At 51.1% G+C, this 2,007-nt stretch overlaps 1 gene segment (V, D, J or C); it reads left to right on the forward strand.

Annotated features, from left to right (window-relative positions):
* The first annotated feature begins 962 nt into the window (after positions 1–962).
* Positions 963–1,738, forward strand: LOC124512414 (immunoglobulin heavy variable 4-59-like). The segment is given in 3 exon segments: positions 963–1,029; positions 1,112–1,416; positions 1,712–1,738. Coding segments are annotated over 3 exon segments (378 nt in total).
* Positions 1,739–2,007: the final 269 nt, after the last annotated feature.

Raw genomic sequence — 2,007 nt, forward strand, 5'->3', positions numbered from 1 at the left:
CTTTTCTTCTTCTCTGTGTAGTTGTTTTGGAGATCTCTTCTACTACTTATAGTAGAGTGTTCATATTTAGGAATGACTCACAAGAATTCTGACTAAAGAATCTTTGTATGTTGTGGCTTATAGAGATATCTTGAAGGAAGTTGGCTTTTTAACTGGGGACCCCACTTTTCAGGCAAAGTTATAACTTTTAAATTAAATATCATGTTTCTCACCTGAATAGGTATTCATTTTACTCCTGGCAGGTAATGGCCTGACTGCCAACTCTCTTGACTCTCTAGAGTGGGAATAGAATGGGAATGCCAATGTCCACACGCAGAGGTCTACCAGACCTCCTTTCCAGTGGGGTGTCTCCTCTCCACCTTCAGGGAAACTTCATGACCTGAGTCCAGACACAGCCACCAATCCTTCTGCCCTGCTCCTCATATGGATGAGCTCCTTTTCTTATGTAAATTCTGGAGTATATCTCCTAATGCCCCCTCCTATAGATGGAGCACTGGAGATCCTATCCATTACAATCATTTCCAGGACCCCATATCTGAATGGAGAAGGAGAATGACCCAAACCAGGCAGGCAGTCAAGGGCCTGGACTCTGGACCACTGCCTCATCCTCCGTTTCTGTGAACAGTTAGCCCTGGAGCTTGAAACTTAGTCCACAGTTGCACAGCCTGACAATAGAATATAAGAGAAACTTGGTAAAGTTTCCAAATTTTCATCAACTGCAACACTAACCCTCTCAAGCAAACAGGGCCAGAAATCAGCACAGGCAGAACTGGAGCCCAGATCACTAGGACCAGCCTCAGTGGGACCCCACACCACCCAACACCAGGACACCAGGAACTGGTGACAGTCACCCGGGTTCAGCATTTTTAATGCCTCCCCTGCTCCACGGGACCCACATGCAAATCACCTGAGGTGCTCCCAGAAAAGACCCGCATCACAGGCCAAGGCCAGTGTGTTGGGTCTCCTCCATCCAGAAGACAGAAATGCAGATGCTGTGGTCCCTCCTCTGCCTGCTGGCAGCTCCCCTGGGTGAGGATCTGGGGGCTCTGGGATAGACTAGGGCCTTTCTGTGGGATGAGACAGACTCACCATGACTCTCCTTACCCCCCAGGTGTCCTATCTCAACTTACACTTCGGGAGTCCGGCCCAGGACTGGTGAAGCCTTCACAATCCCTCTCTCTCACCTGCGTTGTCTCCGGAGGCTCCGTTACCAGCAGTTACTACTGGAACTGGATCCGCCAGCGCCCTGGGAGAGGGTTGGAGTGGCTGGGGTACTGGTCAGGTAGCACCAGCTACAACCCGGCTTTCCAGGGCCGCATCTCCATCACTGCTGACACAGCCCAGAACCAGTTCTCCCTGCAGCTGAGCTCCATGACCACCGAGGACACGGCCGTGTATTACTGTGCAAGAAACACAGTGAGGGAAAGTCAGTGTGAGCTCAGTCACAAACCTTGGTGCAGGGACCTGGAGGGGCTGGGCTGCAGGGGCGCTCAGGATCCACAAGAGGGCGCACAGGACCTACCAGGGGAACTAGGGACATCTGGGGGGGGGGGGGGGGGGCTTAGGGCCCCTTGCCACAGGGACCAGCCCAGAAACAGGGGCAGAGCAGGAGTGAGGTCCTCGCTGTCAGTATCTGGAGCTTTCTCTTCCTGGCACTCTGATCCTATGGGGACCTCCCTTTCTTTCTTGCTTGCGTTCTCTTTTGTTTCAGTCCCAGTGTGATGTTTGGACCACGTAGATGATGCCATTTTTCACAATGTGTGGGAAGTGCTCCAAGAGGTCAACGCATCAGTGCTGTGTCTCCCCTTACTTCTTTCTCCGACACGTTCTTGGTCAGACCCCTGGTAGCTCATCGGAAATAGAAACGCTGGCATTAACTGAAACCCACAGATATTATCATTTTATAATATTAGAAAATTATACTTGAAATGCTCTGCCATCTCTACAGGGTTACCTTCCCTTATTGGTCCTCAGATTGCCCACAGCCCTTCTTTCCTTGGTGTATGA

Source organism: Lynx rufus, unplaced genomic scaffold, assembly GCF_022079265.1.
Source record: "Lynx rufus isolate CCGP_SWC_20201006 ecotype Redwood Valley unplaced genomic scaffold, mLynRuf1.p SCAF_17, whole genome shotgun sequence".
In the NCBI taxonomy this organism is placed as follows: Eukaryota; Metazoa; Chordata; class Mammalia; order Carnivora; family Felidae; genus Lynx; species Lynx rufus.